The sequence below is a fragment of the Lynx canadensis genome, chromosome D2 (assembly GCF_007474595.2).
Source record: "Lynx canadensis isolate LIC74 chromosome D2, mLynCan4.pri.v2, whole genome shotgun sequence".
NCBI lineage: Eukaryota > Metazoa > Chordata > Mammalia > Carnivora > Felidae > Lynx > Lynx canadensis.
In genome coordinates, this window is record NC_044313.2 from 73,599,903 (window position 1) to 73,622,797 (window position 22,895).

Below are 22,895 nucleotides of genomic sequence, written 5' to 3' on the forward strand. Positions count from 1 at the left end.
AAGATATTTAGATAAAGAGGCTGAGAGGCTTGTCCAAGGTCATACAGAGAGGTGGGTCAAGAACCAGATGCCCTTACACTGCAGTCCATGGCTCTTTACACAAAAACCTAAAGACCAAAAGGAGCACCCCGTGTTAAAGACTAAAATTATGTATTTATGTATACACTGAATTTTACATAATAAACACCAATATACACTATAAGATATACACCATAAAAATATATGCTACATATAGTCTACATCTACAGTGATAGTTCTATCTGGTCTATAGGTGATGCATCTTTTTTTCTTTTTAATTTTTTTTAATGTTTGTTTATTTTTGAGAGAGAGAGAGAGAGAGAGAGAGTGCAAGCAGGGGAGGAGCAGAGAGAGAGAGACACAGAATCCGAAGTAGGCTCCAGGCCGCCAGCACAGAGCCCAACGCAGGGCTCGAACCCACACACTGTGAGATTATGACCTGAGCTGAAGTCAGATGCTCAACCGACTGAGCCACCCAGGTGCCCCAGTATAGGAGATGCATCTTTATACAACTTTAACTGGTAAAATATGCAAAAATGCTCAAGATGATCAAGTATGAAGTATTTACTGAACCATACTTACAAAAAACCAGATTCTAAGCACCATAGGGGATACTAAGCATAAAATACCCAATCTCTGGATACAGTAAAATAGAGCTCTGATTTCTACAAATTACATTTTAAAGATCATTAGGTTTCCCCGGTGCTATGACCACAAGAAGGGATTTTCAAAATAATCAGTAATAACTCGCTGTCCCTCAATCCCCTTCTCCACCTAAGTGCCATGACACCTGCATCACTGATTCCGCCTGCCTCAGATCAGCATCCCTGGATTTCTCCCACCCCCCTCCCTCCTGGATGCAGACGCAGCTGGGTAAGTAAGATCTGTGAGATGGGCAACAGCTATAGCACAAGCTTCAGCCCCAAGGCAATACAATGGTATTCTCTCCACTTGTTGAACTTTACACTTTGTGACCTAATTACTGTATTTTATCAGAAAATATCCTTTAAACAGGATTTTTTGGAAAGATTGTTTCACTTCATTCTACTGCATGACACTAATTTAAGAATCACAAGTTTTCCTGGGAGAGTATTTTTCAAATTGAGAAACAGAAATAAAAGTAGAGATCTGCTTTGTAGACAATTTACCGAGGACTTCAATAGCGAGTTTAATTACCGGTTAAGAATAAGAAATCAAAGCAATATTTCATATAATATTCATTGGTTAGTTTATTACTATGTTGATGGATTAAAATAAAAACCCAGAACTCTACTTTTCACAAGTTCAAGAGAAAGGGGAAAAAAATTTAGTGGCTGTTATACAAGAGCCCTTCAAACCCTTCTTCTTTGGAACTGTTATTTGTATTAGATCAGTATTCCTACCTATCTAGATCCAATTGGTATCAACGTGTGCATACATATATACATTTTAAATTTACTCACTTTTAGTCTCATCCCAAGTAATTCTTGAAACAACCATCTGAAGTGTTAATTACATATTTCTATCATACGCTAATACATAGCCACTAAAATTCTAAATGTTTACCTTAAGTCTAAAATCATCTCATACCATCTCATAATCACTGGTGACTAATCTGCTTACATCTTAAAACAAACGCTTCAAAGGTGCCATCACAATGTGAATGAACTAAAAATGTTCCCACGTTTCACACGCACCATCCATATAAAATTCTGCAACTTGATACATGAGTTTACCACACTTTTTTTAAAATTTTTTTTTTTTTTCAACGTTTATTCATTTTTGGGACAGAGAGAGACAGAGCATGAACGGGGGAGGGGCAGAGAGAGAAGGAGACACAGAATCGGAAACAGGCTCTAGGCTCTGAGCCATCAGCCCAGAGCCTGACGCGGGGCTCGAACTCACGGACCGCGAGATCGTGACCTGGCTGAAGTCGGACGCTTAACCGACTGCGCCACCCAGGCGCCCCTACCACACTTTTATTACGAGTACTCAGTGGGAGCAAAATAACCTTCGGATTGTTACTTCTGTTTTTTCTGTTTCTTAGTCCGTCCATTTTTCTTCTGCCCTTTCTTTTTCTTCTTAAGGAGAACAGCTTTTTCTCCAATAAACAAACTTTTAGAATGTCCTACATTTTTTGAATCAAAATGAAGTCCCTGCTTAGGTTTACCGACATTCTTCGAACTGGGATTTGAATTTGGCTTTAATTTTTCTTTATTGACAGAACGCATGACTCTGAGTTTCCTTCCCATCAGTTCAGAATTATTTAACTTCAGAGCAAGATGAACAGCATCTGTATTCTGGAATAAAAATCAATATATTAATTTCCACCAGAAAGCCCCCTGCAAAGACACTAGTACAACTGTGACTTTAGTGGATTAGGAGAATTTTCAAGCTTGCACAGATAAACGCCCCTCCCACTTTGACATCCAAGAAGTGCAACCCCACGGGTTTCAGTGGCTGGGCCGGTAGTCTCGTTTTAATCATGCTCCTCACAGGTTTCTTCCCAGGAAGCACTCAGCTGCCTTGTCACATAATTAGGTAAGTCACAATCCAACAGGCTTCATTTTTCTCATTGTAAAATGGAGTTCCAACCAACTAGATCAGTCACATGCAGTCTTTTAAACCAATCAGCCTCTCTTGTCACAGGCTCTTTCTGCAAAAGCTGCACTGTATTAGCTGACTTGAGAGAAGGGAACTCCCTTTCAGTTTCTGAAATGCAATGCTGAACTAGATGCCTTGCAGAATTGTTTTTTGTTTTTGTTTTAATATTTATTGAGAGAAAGCGTGAGAGCAAGCAGGGGAAGGGCAGAGAGAGAGAGAGAGAGAGAGAGAGAGGGGGAGAGAGAGAGAGAGAGAGAGAGAGAGAGAGAGAGAGAGAGAGAGAATCCCAAGCAGGCTCCATGCTGTCAGAGCAGTTGGGACATTTAACTGACTGAGCCCCCTAGGTGCTCCTGCAGGATCCCATTTAGATCCCAAATTCTATTACTCTTTTGTCCTAATATAGAACCACTAGATGCTAACAACCCTGAATATTCATGAGATGTTTGCTAAAGGACTTTAGGAACTTATCAAGTAATTACAGCAGCAGAGGGGCACCTGGATGGCTCAGTCGGTTAAGCAGCCAACTCGTGGTTTCAGCTCAGGACGTGATTTCACAGTTCGTGGGATAGAGCCTGGCATTAGGCTCTGTGCTGACAGCAGGAGCCTGCTTGGTATTCTCTCTCTCCCTCTCTGCCTCTCCCCCACTCGAGCCTTCTCTCAAAATGAATAAATAAATAAACCTTAAAAAAATAGTAGACAACAGAGAAACACTACAATGCATTAACGATGGCAACAAAAGGCTGTGACAGCCTTTCTCAAAAGCTGTCTGGTAATAATACATATCAAGAGTATTAAACATGGTCATTTATCTTGACCTAGTCAGTAACAGGCCTGGGGATCTATCCAAAAAAAAAAGCAATCACAAACTGCACACAAACATTTGAAGGAAAAAAAACACCCCAATTTCATCATTACAGGGAAAAATAGAGAACACTGCAAATTTCCAACATTTGAGAAACATTAGGGAAAAGATAGTATAAATTACGTTACGTCACTCAAAGGAACATACTTATACAACAGAAAACACAAAGCAGGTTGCAAAATTTTACGTTCACAGATGGAAGTTCAACTTTAAAAAAGAAGGCACGGAAAAAACTGAAAGGAAATGTATTAACGGGTGCTTGAGGAAGGGAGAAAAACTTAAGTGCCATCAGGCATTATGAATATTCTCATAGTATGTATGTTCTGGTATTATTAGGCATGATACGCTGGTTAATATTTTGTAAACTAAATACAACTAATTTTGTACAAAGACCAAGATTTTCTTCTACCTGTGCCAACGGGTCAATTCTTTTCTCCATTTTATGGAAAGTGGAAATTCAGAGACTTAATACTTTTCACGTCCAATATCTGAAACATTATTTCATAACATCAGTGTGGAGAAAGAGGGAAGCAGAACGTCTTTTGATGAGGTGCGGTTACAGGAAGAGTACTCGAATATGGCAGATTATGAGTTTAGTTTCCTGAAGACGGAATTTGAAGGTGACGGTGACAGTTATGTCTGAGAGATGAAACAGCAGGGACAACCCCTCCAGCACATTTCAATGGACAGTGACAACGCACGAGTCTCCCATACCTCAAAGAGCACGTAGCCGAAGCCTCTGCCGACTCCAGTGGCTGGGTCTCTCACAATCCTAACCGCCACAATACTCCCACAGTCCAAAAAGTGTTCCTCAATTGCAGATTCTTCCACTTCTAAAAACAAATTCAACCAGAGCACAAGTAAAAACAGAATGGCCTTTGAAAGCTGGAGCTGTTTACTGATACAGCAAGTTAATGTAATATAGTTAATATAGTAAGCCCCACGAAAATTAGTCAAGTTACACTCTACACTTTTCCAAGTTGGTCTTAAAGCAAAACATTAAGTTACTACTCAGTTGTTATTTTCCTGTTACTTTAATGATAAATGGGTACTTTATTTAACACTTACTGTACGGGAGATTCCCCACAAATACTGATCTCTTGTCCCTCTGAAACACAAAGAAGGTTAATAAAAATCACCGGAGCTGAAAATGGAAGTGATCCGAAAATCCCCTTTCCCTCACCCCATGTATCTGACAGGTCTCCACTGCGCTGATTTAACTACGCACCTGTCCCTTATTTGATTCTGTTTCTTCTATCTTCCCTCTTGAAAGTGAGTAAGCACCAGAGGCAACAGGGTTTCTTTTGTTCACAGCTAGCACTAACACATGGCAGTGCCCAGGACAGGCATGCTACATTGGCACGCAAACTAGGTACCGGGCCAGACAGCAGTCTGTTGGGCATTGCGGCCACGTGGTCTCTGATGTAACTACCCTCCCAGCCTTAACAGAACATTTACAAGTAAATGGTGGTCGTATGCTAATAAAACTGAATTTAAATAACACAGTCAGCTTAATTTAAATAACACAAGCACACTTGGCCCTCAGGGTAGGTCTACATCAGAGCCAGAGAGGTATTCCAGGCCTTGGTCATTTCTCAGCCAGCGCACTCTGACCCCCACGAAAATGCACTCTAGGTTTCGGTGGTGAGTTCTTACAAGCAGCCTTCACTCTGAGAGACCTTTGTCAACTGCAAACTTACCCATCACTCCTGCATTTAAACCTGTGGGACTGCTCCTGGACAAGATCCAGACGCCTCAACACGGCAGACCACAGTCTTCATGATTTGGCCTCTCCCGTTTCTCCAACAGCAACTTACTGCTGTCCCTCTTCACACTCTACCTGCTATTAACTGCATCAAGCTCTTGCCATTCCCTAAGCAAATTAAGTTTTGGTCCCCACCACATACACTGTTTAAAATTTCTTGAGCCCAGATAACACTGACTCATCTTTCAAGTCTCCAAGAGCACCTATTCTTCTTCTGGACACCCTCCTTTGTCCCTTCTTGCTGGTACCTCCCCAAGTCAAGTGTCCCATTCCTGAGCTGACAGAGCATCCTGTGTATTTATCAGAACATAGTGCTGGGGCACCTGGGTGGCTCACTCGGTTACTTATCCGACTGTGCTGACAGCTCAGCGCCTGGAGCCTGCTTCGGATTCTGCCCCTCCCCTGTTCACACTCATAAGCTCTCTCTCTCTCTCTCTCAAAAATAAATACCTTAAAAAAAAAAAAAAGTGCCACAATCAGCCCATCTGTTTGTCTTCACCTTTGTACTGTGGACCCCTGAACCCCTATAGAACCCGGACTATAGCTCAGCACTGAGTACCTGACACAGAGTAGGGACTCAAAAATGGAGTTAACTTTCTCTATTTCGGTATGTGAAATAAGGTGTTGGCCCGGACGATCTCCAACATCCCTCCCAGGCTAACTATCTATGAATACTTGATCCGGGTGTGGGGGTACCCCGTTCTTGGAAGCTGTTGACTAAGGTCCTTGTGCCAGTCTGTGCCCCAACGTTGTGACCTCAAGGGCCAAAGTGTTTCCTTCTTGGCTTCCCTTGTGCTCACTGATGATTCCACTCCTCTCCTTAGCAAAAGCTCGGAAGAGAACGTTTCTCTCTAGAAGACTCTAGTTAAGTTCTTTAAACAACTCAAGTACCACTTACAGATGAAGTCTCGGATGCCAGATCAACTCTAACACGAAATCCATCTGCAAACTGGGTCCCATTTCTGCATTATAAACACGAAGGGGGAAAATGGCTGTTAAAAATGAGCGCCGAGTTAACTGTAATATTTGCTCTAAAGTCAAACCAAAGAATAAAAAAAACATACTCGTACATACTTAAATGTAATAATTCCATTCAAATCTCAAAGAGATAACATTACCTTTTCAATGCTTTTGTAGCAGCGCTCTCATCCTTAAACACAACATAAGCATTAATGTTTTTCTGATCAGGATGAATTTTACGTCTAAAAAAAAAAAAAAAAAAAAAAGAAAAAGTGTAAAATCCATTAATCTCAAAGTCATTAAAAATATATAATTTGTTTTCTACTCTCAATCAGCACATATGACAAGAATTCCCAGAAGTTTCATCTCTTTATAAATTTAGTAATAACGCAAAAAATAACATACAACTTACACAGATATTGGACAAAACATGTAACTTTTGCCTTCCTATTGGTCATCACTATGAGGGAGCAAGCAAGCAGCCACCCCCCCACCCCAAGCAATGTCACAAAGCTAGAAACAACAATCTTAACTGGAGCCCTGTACCTAACAACACATAAGCAGGTACGAGAAGATAAAAACCATACAAATGTGTACAGCTTAGAGAAATATTAAAGATCAATAACCTTGCAGCCACTGCCCATCCCAGAGACACTCTCTGTGCCTACCACCCCTACTTTTCCAGAAACCATCTGCTTGCGTGTCTATGTAGTTTTATCACAATCAAGCGTCTATTCCTTGGTCATACTTTGGTGATGTCCACTTGGGGACTTGAAGTCTTTTGAGTCTTATTTAATCTGCAGGATTCTGCCTTTATCTCTCTCTTTACCTTACTGTTCGACCTACGGAATTTTCCAAAGCCTGGATGGTTTTGATTGCAAGCTCACAATACAGGTCAACGTGTTCCTCTGGCCTCCCTATTTCTTACAAATTGGCAGCTGGATCCAGAGGTTTGCTCAGACCCAGACTGCACATCTCTGTCGGGACTGGACGTAGTGCTGTGTTCGCTCAACGGGAAGCAGGTTATGACTGGTTTTCACTCTTTTTAACGATTACAGCTGCTGCTGCTCAATGCTTCCACCCACTAATTCGCAGGCTTGCAAAATGGTCATATAATTTAGATGTGACCGATCAGCAAAAAGGACCTAGTAATGACCACAGATTCTTCCCTGAAGACATGAACCTATTGTTTTTGAAGTAGCAAAAATGCTAATAAATAAGTACCATCAAGAAAGGCACTAGGAAATGTCAGGGCATTTCTCATGGCATTCTGTAATAATATACTACACTATCTGATAGTTTTCTATTGATAAAACTGCGATTTATTGAATGCCTAATATAATACTGGGCACTGTGTTAGCCATTTTATGTATTCATTTAGTCTCCCATCTCCGACATGGGTGTTACTTTTCTGATTTTATGGATAGGGAAGCTGAGACTCAGAGAAGTGCCATGATCACAAGGTAAGGAGTGGCCAGCCCAGGACTTCAAACAGGCCTAGGTGACTCCAGAACCCCCACGCTTTCCCTGCAACACACAGCTCCTGACAACATCCTACTCAACTTGTCTTAGTGTTGAAATGTTTGCATCCTCCCCAAATTCATGTTGAAATCCATATAACGCCCAATGTGATGGTAATAGAAGGTGAGGCCTGTGGGCGTGGCTGAGGTCATGAGGGTGGAATCCTCTCGAACAAGACTAGTGTTCTTCAAGAGACCCCACAGAACTCCTAGCCCCTTCTTTATCTTACCGTTTGACTATAAACTGTGAGGACCGGTGAGAAGGCACTGGTTACGAATCAGTAAGCTGACCCTCACCAGAATGCAACTACGCTGGCAGTTCATTCTGACCTCCCAGCCTCTGAAAGTATGAGAAAGTAATTTCTATTGTTTATAAGCCATCTGGTCTGTGCCATTTTGTTGTAGCAGCCTGAACAGACTAAGACAAACCCCAAGAAAACCTAAATGGAAAAGGACTTTAACAACTCTTAACTGGGGGCACCTGGGTGGCTCAGTCAATTCAAGCATCCAACTCTTGATTTTTTGCTCAGGTCACGATCCCAGGGTCATGAGATCAAGCCCTGAGTTGGGTTCTGCACAGCGCATAGAGCCTGCTTGGGGTTCTTTCCCTCTCCCTCTGCCCCTCCCCGACTTGCACTTGGGCAGGCACACGCTCTCTAAAAAAATTAAAATAAAAAATAAAAACTCCTGGGGCGCCTGGGTGGCCCAGGTGGTTGAGCGTCCAACTTTGGCTCAGGTCATGATCTCAGTTTGCGGGTTCAAGCCCTGCGTGGGACTCTGTGCTGACAGCTCAGAGCCTGGAGCCTGTTTCAGATTCTGTGTCTCCCTCTCTCTCTGACCCTCCCCTGTTCATGCTCTGTCTCAAGAATAAATAAACATTAAATAAATACATAAATAAATAAATAAATAAATAAATAAATAAATACTCTTAACTGCACTCTACAAGAAAAGATCCCTTGGGCACAGGGAATACAGAGGGCAAGCACACAGTTCTACCCCTTTCTATGTGGCAAGAACCTGTTTTGTATCAAGCTGGATGGGTGATTTAAAAAGACTAACTTGACATCTAGAGATCTAGGTATTAATGACATCTAGAGTTCCACCTGCACCCAGAAGGGAGAAAACCAGGAATAGCATCACCCCCACCCCTACACAAGAAGCCGAATAACCCACAACATTCTAACTTTTGTAGAAGCTACCAGAGCTAAAGTCCAAAGGAAACTGAGCTGAGGTCCAAAGGAAACTGGGGGGCTAAGTAAGGGCAGGGCCATCCGAGGAGACAGGAGGCAGCACTGGCTCAGAAGCTGGTGCCGGACAAGGGAGCCGGGACGATTTCAGCTAGGATTTAATACATTGCCAGAGCCGCGTGTGGGCTGGGCCTGAAATGGAATCTCTGGAGGCCAGCAACACAGATAGGCACATCCGCTTGCAGGCTCTGCTCCACTGACCTCTGCTAGTGTCCCCAGGAATGACTGAGGGCAGGTGGGAGCCCAGAGACATCCCTGGGGGGTGTGGGCTGGAGAAGAGAAGTATGGGAAGGACACAAAGCCCACCTGGATTCTTCTCCCAATGGAGAGGGCTGAGCTGCTGGGGCAGAGACAGCAAACCCCGTCATTCCCAGAGCACAGGGAATAGTCCCGGGGCCAGAGAAGGGAGGCCTCCTACCACAGGGCAAGGAGTGGGAAATGTTTTCCAGCCCAAGATCCACCAAAGACACAAGGCAGAGGTTGGCTGCCATGGGAGGGAGGACCGGCCGGTGCACTGAAACACAGACAGACAGGGCCAGCCTGCATCAGAGGCTGAACCGGGACAACAGACAACCCCACCGCCCCCAACCAGACCACCAAAAACCAGCACTCGCAAAGATGGATCTTCAACAAAATTTAAAACTTGGGCTCTTTAAAAGACACCCTTAAAAAGGTTAGCCACAGGGGCACCTGGGTGGCTCAGTTAGTTAAGTGTCTGACTTCGTCTCAGGACATGATCTCACGGTTCGTGGGTTCAAGCCCCGCGTTGGGCTCTGTGCTGACATGGGAGCCTGGAGCCTGCTTCTATTCTGTCTCCCTCTCTGCCCCTCCCCTGTTTGCATGCTGTCTCTCTCTCTCAAAAATAAACAAACATTAACAACAACAAAACAAGGTTAGCCACAGATGGGGCAAAATATCCAAAACATATATATCAGAAAAAAGTCTTGCACCCACAATGAAAAACTGTATACAATAAGACAGACAAGCCACCAGAAAGTGGGTGAAATTTTTGAACCAACACTTCTCCAAAGAATAGATACAAGCAGCCAAAAAGCTCATGAAAAGGCCCTCAATATCTTTAGTCATCAGACTAAATAGAAACTGAGACCATTACAACAAACCCTTAGAAGGGCTGAAATTAAATGACTGGCAATACCCAGTGCTGGCGAGGATGTGAAGGAAATGGGAGTTCTCCCACAGCGGGTGGAATGTAACACGGTGAGGCCACTTCAGAAATTTATTTGACAGCTTCTTAGAAAACGGACATATACCTACCACAAGACCCAGCAGTCCCACACCTCCAGATACTTTAGCAAGAAAAATAATGTGTACACCAATGTGTTCAGAACTTTATTTGTGATAGCCCCAACCCGGAAGTAACCCAAACATTCATCAAGCTGACAAATGGATGGATACATTCTGGTACAGCCACACCATGGAATACTACTGGGCAATAACAAAAGAACAAGCCACGGAGCATCCAACAGTGTGAGTGATCTCCAGTTTATAGTAAGTGCAAAAAAGGAAGACGCAGAGTATACATGTTGAATACAACTGCATCAAAAGGTATGTGGGGGGCTGGGGGGGAGGGGAGAAAGTATATATATGTGTATCAATTTGTAAACGTGTAAAATGTCTCTAGGAGGTTATACTAAAAAGTAAAAACAGCAGCAGCCTGGGGCAGGAACTTGGCTGACTAGGGTAAAGGTCCAGGAGCGAAACTTTTCACTGCATACACTTTTACACTTTATTTTTAACCACTTGCCTCATTATTTATTCAAATAATTAAATCTAATAAATTTTTTGATTGGGGGCAGGTGGTCAGGGCGAATGGCAACCACAGGGCATAAATTCTATTTTTCTAGCATCAAAATTCCTCAGTACTATTATACACTCCTATTGGCATCTTGGTTTCTGCTGAAACTTGGGCCCTGGCTTTTAGCCTCCTCCAGGAAGAAGTCCATACGACCTGAAGAAGAGCTGTGTCTTACCAAGTTTTCCATTCTTTACAGCATCTGAATAATAACACCTTGCATGTGGAAGGACTTAACATGTGTGGCTACCCCACAAACGTTACTGGAGCCAGGAACACAGAGTAACACATATTTATTAAGTGTTAATACAAATGCTGTGATGGGTATGGGATAAAACTGGCAAGAACCTGGTCTGCCAAAGAAGTCTAAATCAAGAATGAATGTAGACATGAATGCACCAAGATGCTCAAAGGAACTGCCGTAATTCAAAAATCCTGTTATTGGAGGATTCCCAGAAATTTCTGTGAAATTTTACGTGAGCAGAGCTGACACACGATGTTACCTTAGCTGAACATAGTGAATTAGGTTGTAATTAGTACAACATAGTGATTCAACTGAATTTTTTTTTAACTTTATTCAATTAGTACTGGCTGAGGCAACTCGTGACTTCTTTTTCTTTTGATTGAGAGGTAATTGACATGTAACATTATATTAGCTTCTGTTGTACAATATAATGATTTGGTGCATATATGGACGGTGAAATGCTCCCCCCAATAGGTCTGGTTGACATCCATCACCACACAGGGTTACACGCTTTTTTCTTGTGATGAGAACTTTTAAGATCTACTCTCTTGGCAACTTTCAAATACCCAAGACAGTGTTATTAACAATAGTCACCATGCTGTACATGACATCCCCATGACTTACTTATTTTATACCTGGAAATTTGTACCTTTTGACCCCCTTCAGCCATTTCACCCCCACCTCCTCCCCTGGCAACCACCCACCTGTTCTCTGTGTCTTCGAGTTGTTTTTCATTCTCTGGCTTACTTCACTTAGCCTAATGCCTTCAAGGTCCACCCACGTTGTCAAAAATCTAAAGATTTCTTTCCCTTTTTTAGGTCTGAATAATATTCCTGTGTGTATGTTTATCCAATTATCTATTGATGGACACTTAACGCTGCTTCCGTGTTTTGGCTATTGTAAATAATGCCACAATGTTTTCAAAGTACACTATCTTATCTAATATAACCATACCTATATATCAATGTAATCTGTAGACCTATTAATATAGCTATATCTAATATATATACCTCTGCTTGTACAATCTATGATTTCATGTCCTAGTTAGAAAAAAAAACCCAAGATTAGATAGAGATTAATAGGAGACTCTGCATAGAACTGAAGGTGAATGAGAAATACAGGTTGTATGTTTTAAATTTATATGTCAATTATACTTCAATTTTACAAATTAATGAGAAATGAAGGGAGAGTAAAGAAAACTTTTGTGTTTCATCCATGGCACTAGGTGGATAAGGAGTGTAGGGGAAAATCCCCTGAGAATATAAACTTGTGAGCCACACTACCAGCACAGTCCCCAAACCTTCAAACAGAGAGCTTAAAGTGGTCTTGAGCTGGTAGTACCCCCAGGTAACCTGACAGAAACAAACATGAATTCTCTGGAAAAACCTGACCGGCTAACCGCAACTATGGGGCACCCCTGAGTTTCAGATGCATCCTGACTTCAAAATGTTAAGATATGGGAAAATGTGTGCCTTAGAACTGATGAAATACAGTATTTATGATTTATACTACAATATTTGGGCATAAAATTTCCTTATTCTCTTCCAAACATAATGCTTGATTAAATGTCCTTGAAAATTCTCATGGCACATTTTCCAGCAACTTATTTATAATATTTAATGTGATTCTACAATTTATGTTAAAGCTTAAAGACAAACATCTGATAAATTTACCCACTACTGCAGTCATAAGAAAATAGTCAAGTAGTATGATGTATTATCGAACAACAAAAATCCACGAAAACACGGTCTTAAGTTTTAACCAAAACGGAAGAGAGTTTAAGACTACTCCCTTTCTCTCATTATAAACTTACTTTATTGCTGCCAACTTTTTGGACAGAGTTCCCTCTGCTGGAATCTTTTAAGAGAGAAAAAAAAGGGGGGGACAGGTATTAGAGAAAATTCATTATCCAAAATATTACTTCAAATTAATTATATTTTAATTAATCGAATTCTAAATGTCTTATTCTGATGTGATGTAATTAAAACATTCTAGGGAATCAGAAACAACCGTCCTAATGTTATATGAATGGGATCTGGTGGCTCAGGCCAAAATTTTACAGGCAATGACTTTTAATCTAAATGGAAGTAAACATACTGTGCTCTCAACTTGGGTCAGATGACTCAAAGGGGTCTCTGGACATAAGGGGATATGGAGGTTAAAGACGCGTAAGAAAAACGTAAGGAAAATTGTTTTATGAAATAAGCTTGGAAAAAAGCAACACTTCTATATTAATATTTTATTGTACGTGCTATATGATTTTACTTTTTTGTACATTCTGTATGATTTTAAATATGTATAAATAAATTGGGAAATAACGTAAAGACATTATTTCATCCATATGTCTAAGGGTCAGTATATGCCAGCTGGCAAAAAAAAAAAAAAAAATCATTGTATCTTTAATTGGGCAAATAAGGGAAACCCCTTTACATTCAAATTCACTTTCTTTTCAGCCCTGTACAGTATTACTTTTGTACTACTTAAGAGTGAGGGGTTAGGGAGGGAAAACTTTATGGAGGAGATGGAAATTCAGGTCAACAACTCTGACCGTCTGCAAGGCGCCAGTCCTGAGATACTGACAGAGGCACTGAAATGCCTCAGCCAGGTACTGACAAGACAAAGGTGAAAAGATATAGACCCTGCAAGTTCACAGAGCAGCACCATCTATGAATGTCAGTTTAATTTAGGGCAGTTACTATAAATGTCCCCTGGAAATCTTAGTCATCTGATATAAATTCTCAGTTTGCCTTACTCACAAACTCTGAAAATACAGACAGTGTAACCGTGCAAGACATGAGAAATGCCCAAGTGAACAATCAACAGGTGAATGATGGTCATCAAAACACATTTACTAGGTGTCTTCTAGGAGCCCTCAAGCATCTATATCTTGTTACTGAAGATACAAATGAGTAGGTAAGACACAAAGCAGTAAGGTACAGAAATAGAGGGAAAAAAAAACTTGATGGTATAAAGTATCAAAAAGAAAAACTTGAGTAATTAACATCTTAATCGCCTACCAAAACACAGACTGTATCTCACTAGGCAAAATGAGACTTTGAGGAGGAGTCGCAACAAAACCAATGAACTGAGCAAAAAGAAGAGTGAGAAAGCGCTAGCGTCTGATCAGCAACGAGGGCAGCTCCCAGGCTGCAGGAGAGTCACACGTGGCCTCAGGGCCACCCTGTGTTGACTGTCAGGCTAAGAACCAGGACAGAATTCACTCACAGCAAGGCAAATGTAAGGGCTTTAGGCAATTCCATATATGCTTCATGTGCACAATGTGCAGGTACTGGTGACCCACGAATGAGCAAGGCAAACCGGCTATCTGCTATCAGCTTTCAGTCTGGTGGGGCAGACGAATAATGGACCGACTACAGAACAGTGTCATAAGCACCATAATGAAGTATGGGGTGCCGGAGAATGCACAACAGAGTCATCAAACAGACCGGTAATCCAGGGATAGAGCAAGATCCCCAAAAGTAATACCAGGCCAAAGTGCGTGTGTGTGTGTGTGTGTGCGCGCGCGCGTGCACGCATAAGTGATGTGGTACCTATATGTGTAACGATCATGAGTTCCAGGAAGAAGTACTTTAAAATTTTTAACACTTATTCATTTTTTGAGACACAGAGCATGAGTTGGGAAGGGGCAGAGAGAGAAGGAGACACAGAATCCGAAGCAAGCTCCAGGCTCTGAACTGACGGCACAGAGCCCAACACGGGGCTCGAACTCACCGAGTGTGAGACCATGACCTGAGCTGAAGTCAGACGCTTAACCGACTGAGCCACCCAGGCGCCCCTGGGAAGAAGTACTTTAGGGAAATTAAGTTGACAGTGGTAGGTACTGTCTGCAGTACACCAACCTCCTGGACTGAATGCCTTGGAGCTCAGAAATGCTATTCCACACGTATTAATGTTCCACAAACAAAAGTCACACATCCACCCTCCTACAATGATATCATTTTACTGTGTAAACGCATTAATTTAACAGAGTCCAGGAGTCAGAAGTAGATCTTAAGAGCACTTCTTCTCTGGGGCTAGATTTGAACCTGTTGATTCAAAAGGCTGTGCTTCTCCGTCTCACTAATACCAACATGTTAATAAGCCTGACTTAAACGAATACGTTTCGAGATTTGCAATTTCAAGACAGGGAGAAAACATACCAGAGAACGAAATCGTACAGATTCTATCTGTCCATACTCTTTAAAAAATGACTTCAGCTTCTAAAATAAAAAAACATACATACTTTAGTCTACTTTCAGAACATCAAGTAAGTGCTACAAAAAAGAATTAAGTAAAACCATCTGATCATCTTTTACTGCCAGGTTTTCTTTTAAGAACATTTCAGGAACAAGGGACTACTCGGTTGGAAGACAAAAAATAGTTTCCACACACACACATATACACATAAAACGCATCTCAAGTTTTTGTTAGTATCCATAAGGTACGCATTTTTGTCTTTGAATCTTTCATAATCTTTGCCACATGTAAACTGTAAAAGTAAAGGGCATATTTTGGGTTTAGTAAATCCCACATAATGGAAGAACCTCAGGATGTATTCATTCACTTATATAACAAATATTTATTGAGCCCCTTACTCTACGCTAGGCATGATTTCAGGTTTACGTTCTAGTGACATGTAACAGAAAAGAGGGCTGGAAGGAATAAGAAAAACCAAACCAAACCAGGAGGCCACTGCAATACTGTTTGCAGATTTGCAAAAGGATGAATAAGGGCAGTGACTATGGGAACGGAGAGGAGAAGGTGTATACCAGAATCAATCTACAGAATGATTCATGTAATCATTTACAATGAAGCTATATGTTAATGACTTATTAATTGTGCATTTATTCAATAAAGGAAGAGTAAACAAAGTTATGAGTTATTAAGTTCTCTGAATCCTTACAACATGTAGATTATACACACTTACCTTCTTATTACACGTGACAGGCAAATTCCCAACAAACACCGTTCTCTCATTCTTTAATCTTTCTTCTTCTTGGTTGATTTCAATTTTCTTTCTCTGATTTACAACTGTGTGATCTACATCATCAAGTACTTTTTTATCTGCTGCTTTAATACCAGATTGAGAAGCACTCCTTTTCTGTCCTTGTTTTTGGTGAATTTCTTCTTCTAAATCAGCACTTGCTAGGGCATTTTCCCTTTACGAGGCCATGAAAAAAAAAAAAAGGTAAAAAGAAAAGAATAAGAGTCCTAGAAGTCCGATGTAGTATCTGACAAAGCACAAAGATTTGAAATATTTCTCACCTACTTCTAGCTTTCCTAAATATAAACTTATGATTCACAAATATATCTAAATTTAAGAAACAGCATTATCAAAAAGTGACCAGTATCTCTAGAATACTCAAGATTAGAAAAAATTGGAGCACCCGGGTGGCTCAGTTGGTTAAGCGTCTGACTCTTGATTTCAGTTCAAGTCATGATCTCACGGTTCCTGAGTTCAAGCCCCACATCAGGCTCCGCACCAGCAGTGCAGACCCCGCTTTGGATTCTCTCTCTCTGTCCCTCCCCCACTCACGCTCTCTCTCCAAATATAAATATTTTTTTTAAAAAAAGAATGATGTATTAAAAAAAAAGATTAGAAAACACTAAGCTCAATTTTTGAAGATATGTTAAAACTGTCAGGTTATTGCAGAGCAACAAAAGTTGCTCATTTAAACAAAAGTTGTAAAGCTCTTGGAGGTCTAGTTTATGCTCTATGAATGCCCAGTTTCATTCTCTGCTCTAGAACTCCGGGGGATCTGCAGCACTTGTAGGGGATCTATAAAGGTTAAAATGGCTGCAAAATACTTTGTAAAAGCAATGTGGCCAATAGGGAAAACCAGATTTCCTACTTTTAACTGTAATATTTAAAGGACTGCTTGTCAAAAGTACATTCTGAAATGGCAAATACAATAAAAACCTTGGTGCACATGGGTAAGCGAGATCTGAGCATCAATTCTAACAGAGAACCATATGTATGCATATATACATGTATACACACACACACACACACACACACATACATATATACACACATATTTTAAGTTTATCTACTTATTTTTTTAGTAACCTCTACACCCAAAGTGGGGCTCACACTCACAACCCCAAGATCAAGAGTCACATGCTCTTCCAACTGAGCCAGTAGGCGTCCCGGGACTGGGATCTTAAGGAGGCAACGGTAATACGAGTCGAGTCGTGGGTAGTAAATGATTCATTCACTCAGTAAATATTTACTGGGTTCCTATTCTGTCCTAGCGTCTGGGGATAGAAAGATAAAGAGACTATTAAAAACCCTGCAATACTCCAGCCTCTGAAGAGATAAGCAAAGTTCACAATACAATGGTGACATGGTATAGAAAAATAAAAGACACATGAAAGGCTTCTCAGGGGAGGGGAAAGGCCGTGTCTGGCACATTGTCCTCAGTAAATTTTGACATTCTTCTTCCACTAGACCATAAGTTCCACTAAGGAGAGGGTTCATGTCTAGTTTTTTGTCCACTATGGCATATAAAGTACCAAGCAGGAGTGAAAGGAACCGAGACGGTATGGCAGGAACCAGGTCAAGGACCATGGCTGTTATGTGCAAGTGCTTAGATTGTATCCCACAGAGCTTAAAGAGCCATTGAAAATTTTGGGGCACCTTACAAAAAGATCATTTGGGCAGCAGAGCAGAAGATGTTAGGGAAGGGGCAAGGCTGGAAAAGGGAGACCGGTACGGAGAGAGTTATAACTGCATGTATCTGAGAAGACAACAGACCAACTTGAGCAAGGGAGGGGTGGAAAGGGAACAACAGATTCAAGAGATATTAAAAGACAGCACCATCAGGACCCGGCAGCTGAGTAGAACGCAGGGAAAAGAGGGGGTATAAGATGACTCCCGAGTCACTGGCTCAGGCAACTGGATGGAAGATTGGTGGTACCACTCCTGCGGACAAACAGGTCTCAGGAGCCTACGCAGCTCAGTCTGAAGCATTCTGAACTTGAGGTGCAGGTGACTCTCAAACAACACGGGTCTGAACTCCACTTAAACGTGGATTTTTTTTTTTTTTTTATAAATGTGGTACAGTACTACAAATTTATTTTCTCTTCCTTATGATTTTTTTTTTGAAATTTTAATGTTTATTTATTTTTGAGACAGAGAGAGACAGAGCACGAACAGGGGAGGGGCAGAGAGAGAGAGGGAGACACAGAATCTGAAGCAAGCTCCAGGCTCCGAGCTGTCAGCACAGAGCTCGACGCGGGGCTGGAACTCACAGACCGTGAGATCATGACCTGAGCTGAAGTCAGATGCCCAACCAAGCCACCCAGGTGTCTCTTCCTTATGATTTTTAATAACATTTTTTTCTCTAGCTCACTTTATTGTAAGAATACAGTACATGACATATATAACATACAAAATACGTGTTTACCTACTATTTATGGTAAGGCTTCTGGTCAACCGTAGGCTATTAGTAGTTAAGTTTTGGGGGAGTCAAAAGTTATATGTGGATTTTTGACTGTGTGGGGGTCAGTGCTCCTAACCTTTCCATTGTTCAAAGGTCAACTGTATCTAGAATATACAGGTGCAGATGCCAGCAGGCAAACAGATACACAGATTAGGAGATCAGGAGAGAAATGAGAATGGTGCAGCCACGGGCATAAAGGAGACTGCTCAGAATGAAGGATAGAAAAAAGTCCTGAGAAGATGACCACAGAATCCTGGGGGAAATCAACATTTACAGAGTAGGCAGGAGAAGAGGTACCCACAAGAACACTGAGAAGGAACAGACAAACAAGAGGGGAATCAGAAGAGACTGCGATAAAAGAATCTAATAGCTTCAGGAAGAAAAGCCACCATGTGGAATGGAACAGGGAAGAGGCTGTACTGCCTATTAAAGATGGCAAGTGTGGGGCGCCTGGGTGACTCAGTCGGTTAAGCATCCGACTTCTGCTCAGGTCACGATCTCGCGGTTCATGAGTTCAAGCCCCGCGTCGGGCTCTGTGCTGACAGCGCAGAGCGTGGAGCCTGCTTCGGATTCTGTGTCTCCCCCTCTCTCTGCCCCTCCCCAGTTCATGCTCTGTCTCTCAAAAAATGAATAAATGTTAAAAAAAAAATTAAAAAAAAATATGGCAAGTGGGTCAGGATATCTTCACTGCACGCTGCTTCGGAAGTTTGGTGAGATCACATAAAAACACAACAAGTGAACAGTCGGATTCAACACGTCAGAACAACAAGTTCCTGGAAGAGAAAATAGATCAGGAAAAGGAAGAACACATGTATAAAGTTTTTCTGAAAGCTTGACTATGAAGGGAAGGACTGAGGGCATCGTAGCAAAGATAGGGTTTGGTTTTGTTAGATTTCTCTTTTTAGGATGAGACACTTGAGCACATTTGTACAGTAGACAGATGAAAGCCACAGGAAGGAGAAGAAAATGGATATAGCTGAGGGAATAACCCGGAGGGAGACAAAAGAGGTATGTGGTATCCAAAGCACAGGTGACCGAATTAACCTTGGACAAGGAGCGAGACACCTTTCTCTGAGAGAAAGTAAAAAAAAATTAAGGGGCTTGAAGAGAGTGGCTTCACAGACCAAGGAAAGTTACCAGGGAGCCTGTGATGTGACCGCTATTCGGATCTTGATCAAATAAACTGTAATGAAAACATTTTTTTTTTTTAACGTTTATTTATTTTTGACACAGAGAGAGACAGAGCATGAACGGGGGAGGGGCAGAGAGAGAGGGAGACACAGAATCGGAAACAGGCTCCAGGCTCCGAGCCATCAGCCCAGAGCCCGACGCGGGGCTCGAACTCACGGACCGCGAGATAGTGACCTGGCCGAAGTCGGACGCTTAACCGACTGCGCCACCCAGGCGCCCCATGAAAACATTTTTTAAGCTAATGGGGGAAATCTGATCTCTGAGTTTGGGAAAACAAAACTCATCTTTTTCATGCTGGGATATTTACACATTTAGATTCCAGACCTTAAATCTGCTTCCACTTAATGAGGGAGATATGAAGGGTAAAGATGGAACAAGACTGGCCAAGGATTATGGGTATATGTGCTGGGTATATGAGGTTCTCATCCTTTTCAACTTTTGAATATGTATGACATTTTACACAATAAAAATTTTTTTCTGTAAAACCTAGAACTACGAGATGAGCAAAACACTAAGATAAAGAGTGCAGGTATAAAAATCTCAAATTCTTTACCATCTAATTTCTTTAACATCAGCTTTAAGACAAGTCTACCGACCTGTTTGCCAACTTTTTGTCTGCAGCAGAAAGTTTCTTCTTCACTTTCATTTTTTGTGAAGGTTCTTGCAAAAGTGGTCCTTGAATTTGAGATGTACCTTCTTCCTCCTCATCCCGTTTCCTTTTTTTGGTGGTTTCCTTTTAAAAGTTGGAAGCTATGTTTGAGACCCCATCTTTTTAAATAATTTAGTAGTCTTCCTAAATTAGCAAGTGTTCTCTCTCACTGGATTCCGGTAATGAAAGCTTACTTAAAATTAACCCTATCTGCCCCGCTTTAGAAATCATGCCCTGCGAGGCAGACTGTTCTAAAACCGTTCTGACGGGACGTTCGGAATAGAATTCAGTGACTTACTTTAGGCACAGGCACATACACGGGTTGGAGCTGAGGCTCAGAAGAGCTGAAGAGGGACGCCAACCGAGCTGTACTATTTCTGGAGGGGCGCCTGCCCTGGAGCAAGCTGCTGGCGACTTGTCCAACCACATAGTCTCCGGCCAGACTCCCGCGAACGCCGTCCTCCGGGTTGTCTCTATAGACACCGACGCCAGAAACTCAGCCACGCCAGGCCCCACCGTTTCGCCCTCCAGAGCTCCCGAACGCACACCCCTGCCCAGGCGGACGTGCCACCCGCCACTCACCTCTCCTGGGCACCTTTCTTTTTCTTCCTGTTGTTCTTTCCTTCCACCGGCGTCCCCATCCTGAGGCTTTCTAGACAGCTGCGGCGCACGAGCCCGGCACTTCCGGGTCCCGGCTACTTCCGCTCCAGGAACCACGCCCCTTCCGGCCTGGGCTGAGCGGGAGCCAGAGACAACCGGCGAGCGGGCGCAGGGCTTCCGGTGCCGGGTTGGACCTCTTCAGGCTGGAAAGAAACCTTTCTTGGGAGTGCAGGAAGTCTTCGAGAGTAGTTGAGGCCTGAAGTATAAATAAGAATCAGCCAGGCTGGGTGTGGGGTGCCACTCCAAGCGGAGAGAAACACGGTCGAAAACCCCTGAATCACTGAAGAGGAGGCAGGGAGGTTTATCAAGAAATGAGGTTACAGGGATGTAGGCTACACGGTAATTGGTGAATCGGTGCGAAGCGTACATGGGCATTTTCTGCACTGCTCTGGCAACTTTTCTGGTATTTCACACTATTTCAAAATAACGTTTAAAGTAAGCTCCAGCTCTAACCTGCCCTGCCTAGCTATTCTACCAGATCCTGGGCACTGAAAACTCCTGCTATTTTCTCAGCCTAACTTCCCAGACTCCCCTCCCTCCAAACCCGCACATTCTAGCCTTTTTTATTCCTTGTTATTTATTCCTTTACCCGAAAGGAATCCCAGCTCAGATATCCCTTAGAAAAATCTCCCAGTTACTCACAATAGATTTTTTTCCAAGCCTTCATCCAACTGCACTAGTGTTAATGTATTTACCCTTTTTCTTATTTACCTTATTTCTGTATTTCTACTTGCCATACCTAGTGAATGTTCGATAAATTGATTTTTAAGTAATAAAAGTATCAAATTGTTATTAATTGAATTCAGAACTTTGGTGGTAAAATCGGATTTAATTTTGACTCGAGAATAGACGTGCTTTCTGAAAGCTGCTTAAAAGAAGTAACTGAGAATATATGTGACCCTTTTATAGACTGTATCAGAAAACTTGATGGAAAACACCCAATATTCAACTGCTTGGCTCTGGTCTCGATTTCCGAGTCTCTTGTTTAGGCTTCCCGTAATTGTGACCTTGTATTTCACAAAAGATGAGACAAATCCAACTGTCTGTATTTGCAATTCAAGCACCTCGCTCCATCTATCCTATGTAGTCCAATGAAGAAATTCTACTCAGTTTTTCTTTCAGAAGGTCTCCCAATCCCGTTCTCATCCCCACTCTCTCTAGCATTATTCCAAGAATCATTTCCTATCCGTAGCACTTGCAACCTCATCGCATCTGGCCTTTCCTGACTCTTCCTCTCCACTCTTACCTACACATTCCATTTCTAGATGAAACTCCCTCAAATGTTACTTTAAGGATTGCAGCTCCTGTGTGTCACCATCACATCTGTCATCATAATCCCTATATGCTCATTCACCGCCCCCTTTAGACTCCTAACCACTGGCTTTCCCTGACTGTACAATTTAGCACATATTTTGTTAAGCCTTACATAGATTACTTCCACAATAAAACCATGAAACTATTGCTGCTTGGGGATCACATCTAATAGACACAAAACCCATCATGATGGTAGTCAAAAATCCCTAAATAGGTTAAAATTAAAAGAAAGGTGAAGAAATGGGCTCACAAAGAACGAAAGGGAGCACACACTTCTAGAGGAAAATAATTAGGATGAAAGAGGCTGTGGCTGGACAGTTAAAAAATGATCCCCACTGCTGTTCAGAACTGGTTTTTAACTGTTTAGAGATCACTTAATGCCTCTGAAGAGTTTAAAATCTAAGGACTCTTTTCATAGAAAGATACAGACAAAAATACTTTGGAAAAATACGTTAGTGGTCTTCCGTATTCTGCTTCGGCTTCCCCAATCTCCCTACACTTAAGAAAATTAACAAGACCTGACCCTCAGGTTATTTCAGGAGAAAAAAAATGGTTTTGGAGAACACTATAAGAAACATCTATCTTAATTTTTCCATCCATTGTAACTAGGTTGATAAACTATAG

General features: G+C 41.9%; 2 protein-coding genes across 7 annotated transcripts in view; both read right to left on the reverse strand.

The window, feature by feature from the left end:
• Positions 1–1,154: 1,154 nt before the first annotated feature.
• Positions 1,155–20,988, reverse strand: RBM34 (RNA binding motif protein 34). Of its 3 annotated transcripts, XM_030335368.2 has the most exons (12): positions 20,880–20,988; positions 20,596–20,770; positions 20,245–20,381; positions 15,940–16,171; positions 15,173–15,232; positions 12,826–12,869; positions 6,347–6,430; positions 6,127–6,190; positions 4,532–4,571; positions 4,178–4,296; positions 1,970–2,297; positions 1,155–1,733 (listed from the first exon to the last, which is right to left on the reverse strand). In XM_030335368.2, the coding sequence occupies exons 1-11, from the start codon at positions 20,936–20,938 to the stop codon at positions 2,019–2,021; spliced, it is 1,293 nt and encodes a 430-aa protein (XP_030191228.1). In that variant the 5' UTR covers positions 20,939–20,988; the 3' UTR covers positions 1,155–1,733; positions 1,970–2,018. The 3 variants fall into 3 exon arrangements, with proteins under 3 accessions (XP_030191228.1, XP_030191230.1, XP_030191229.1); XM_030335370.1 differs by lacking the exon at positions 20,245–20,381 and having other exon boundaries at positions 20,880–20,971; XM_030335369.1 differs by lacking the exon at positions 15,173–15,232 and having other exon boundaries at positions 20,880–20,965.
• ARID4B (AT-rich interaction domain 4B) overlaps positions 20,979–22,895 on the reverse strand; it is a 157,208-nt gene continuing 155,291 nt past the window's right edge. For all 4 annotated transcript variants that reach the window (XM_030335366.2, XM_030335365.2, XM_030335362.2 and 1 more), the window contains one exon: positions 20,979–21,153. In XM_030335366.2, coding sequence (XP_030191226.1) covers positions 20,993–21,153 — 161 coding nt within the window. In that variant the 3' untranslated portion in view covers positions 20,979–20,992. The remainder of the gene's footprint in view (positions 21,154–22,895) is intronic.

What these genes read in the sequence shown, in the direction of transcription:
- RBM34 (XM_030335368.2), bottom strand. Translation starts at nt 20,938, where the DNA reads ATGGGGACGCCGGTGGAAGGAAAGAACAACAGGAAGAAAAAGAAAGGT. An exon ending in CTGTACGATTTCGTTCTCTG is followed by an intron (nt 12,870 to 15,172) that starts GTATGTTTTCTC and finishes CTCTCTTAAAAG; the next exon opens with ATTCCAGCAGAGGGAACTCT. An exon ending in AAAAAGTTGGCAGCAATAAA is followed by an intron (nt 6,431 to 12,825) that starts GTAAGTTTATAA and finishes TTTTTTTTTTAG; the next exon opens with ACGTAAAATTCATCCTGATC.